This window comes from Pteropus alecto, unplaced genomic scaffold (genome assembly GCF_000325575.1).
Source record: "Pteropus alecto unplaced genomic scaffold, ASM32557v1 scaffold7, whole genome shotgun sequence".
In the NCBI taxonomy this organism is placed as follows: Eukaryota; Metazoa; Chordata; class Mammalia; order Chiroptera; family Pteropodidae; genus Pteropus; species Pteropus alecto.
In genome coordinates this window covers 46,941,973-46,944,087 of record NW_006494614.1, presented here as the reverse complement: position 1 = coordinate 46,944,087, position 2,115 = coordinate 46,941,973, and the positions used below count along the sequence as shown (strand labels likewise).

General features: G+C 63.6%; 1 protein-coding gene across 2 annotated transcripts in view; it reads left to right on the top strand.

Moving 5' to 3' along the window:
• The first annotated feature begins 300 nt into the window (after nt 1-300).
• The window catches only part of MAP6 (microtubule associated protein 6), a 73,119-nt gene continuing 71,304 nt past the window's right edge, over nt 301-2,115 (top strand). For both annotated transcript variants that reach the window (XM_006926631.2, XM_015600325.2), the window contains exon 1: nt 301-1,496. In XM_006926631.2, the coding sequence (XP_006926693.1) occupies nt 568-1,496 (929 nt within the window). In that variant the 5' untranslated portion in view covers nt 301-567. The remainder of the gene's footprint in view (nt 1,497-2,115) is intronic.

The window sequence follows — 2,115 nt, the reverse complement described above, 5'->3', positions numbered from 1 at the left end:
GCTTGGTCTCCGCTGGAGGTAATCGCCTCCAAGCCCTGCTGGGTGGCCGGCTGCGACGGGACGCCGGCGGGAAGGAGAACAGAGCCTCGTTCACGGACTCTGCGGCCACACTGCCCGGCCTTTCCTCTGCGCCATGGCTTAAGCCGGCGGCCACCTCGCCGCGCGTCGCCTGGCTCGGCCCGGGGTCTGCGCGCCGCCGCAGCCTCAGGGAGGGGCGCGTCCCAGACGCCTTCGCCCAGGAACTCGCGGATGCTGTGTCTCTCACCCTCTGTTTCCCGCTGCAGACTGCGTTCTCAAGACCTTTGCAGGAGACTTCTGCAGGCCTTTGCAGCCGGTAATTGAGGGACTTTACAGACTTTATCTCAGTGATAGCTTTGCCGGCCCAATCTTCCCGGGTGCTTCCTGAGGGAGAAGAGCGAGGTAGCTCAGGCCACCAAAAAAAAAACCAAAAAACAAAAAACGGTGGGAACTAGGTTGGCTGGTCGAGGGTCAGGACACTTAAGGAAGATTGGAGACTTGCTTTAGAACCACAAAAAGAAAGGGTGAGCCAGCTTTGCAGCTAGCATCATGGCGTGGCCGTGCATCACGCGGGCCTGCTGCATCGCGCGCTTCTGGAACCAGCTGGACAAGGCGGACATCGCAGTGCCGCTAGTTTTCACCAAGTACTCGGAGGCCACCGAACACCCCGGCGCCCCGCCACAGCCGCCACCGCCGCAACAGCAGCAAGCGCAGCCGGCGCAGCCGGCGCTCGCGCCCCCTTCGGTGCGAGCGGTCGCCATAGAGACGCAGCCTGCCCAAGGCGAATTGGATGCAGTTGCCCGGGCAACAGGGCCGGCGCCTGGGCCCAGTGGCGATCGCGAGGCGGCGGCCGCCTCTGGCCGGAGCGCACTGGGCCCGGGCCCGGGCCCGGGCTCTGGCTCCACCTCCGGCGCTGGCCCAGCGGACTCAGTGATGCGTCAGGACTACCGCGCCTGGAAGGTGCAGCGCCCCGAGCCAAGTTGCCGACCGCGGAGCGAGTACCAACCTTCTGACACGCCCTTCGAGCGCGAGACTCAGTACCAGAAGGACTTTCGTGCCTGGCCATTGCCGCGCCGCGGGGACCACCCGTGGATCCCCAAACCCGTGCAGATCCCCACGTCCTCCCAGGCTTCGGCGCCTATTCTCGGGGCACCTAAGCGCCGGCCTCAGAGCCAGGAGCGGTGGCCGGCGCAGGCCTCCACTGAGGCCCCGGAGCAGGCGGCGGCCCCTGGCGGAGCGGGTGTCCTTGCAGCAGGAAAGGCGTCCGGTGCGGACGAACGCGACACACGCAGGAAGGCCGGGCCTGCCTGGATGGTTCGTCGCTCCGAGGCGCTGGGGCACGAGCAGACGCCGCTGCCCGCAGCCCAGGCCCAGGCCCCGGCCGCGGGCCCCGAGGGTGGCAAGGGGCGTGCAGCGGCGGACGCCCTCAACAGGCAAATCCGCGAGGAGGTGTCGAGTGCGGTGGGCAGCTCCTACAGGTGAGACACGGGACACAGCTCTTGTGACGGGGCTGGTCACCCTTACCCTCTCCCGAAGACTGTCTGGAGCTCATTCTCCTCATGGCAGGCTTCACATCCAGCCTCCCTCTCCCATCCCAGACCACACCCTCTCCCCCGCCCCATCCCAAGCACGCTCCCATGGCTGGCTTCCTTCTACTCTTTCTTAGATGCTCTTATTATCCATCAAGACCTGCCCAGGTCTTTCGCTTTACCACTTCATCCACCTTTTCCCCATCCCCACCCCATCTCAAGCCCCTGCCCGTCCAACAAAGACCGTTTGCAATTTCTTCACAGGCTGTGCTTCCATTCCACCCCACCCGACTTCATTAGGCTGGATGCTGCCCCTTGCTGGCTCAGCTGCCACCCACCAGCCTTCGTGCCTTCCTGCAGGGCCTCATTCTCCCAGAAGAGTTCTTTCCCAGTTACCAGTACCCCTCCTTCATAGTTCACTTGGTCTTTCATTCTTGACTCCGCTCTCAGTCCCTGGATGATACCCAAGCACCACACCCTTTTTTAGATTCCTTGCAGGGTCCTTAGAAATCACCCTCCTTCAATTGGGCTTTGAAATCAGACTCTACTTTTCACAGCCAGTGGCACA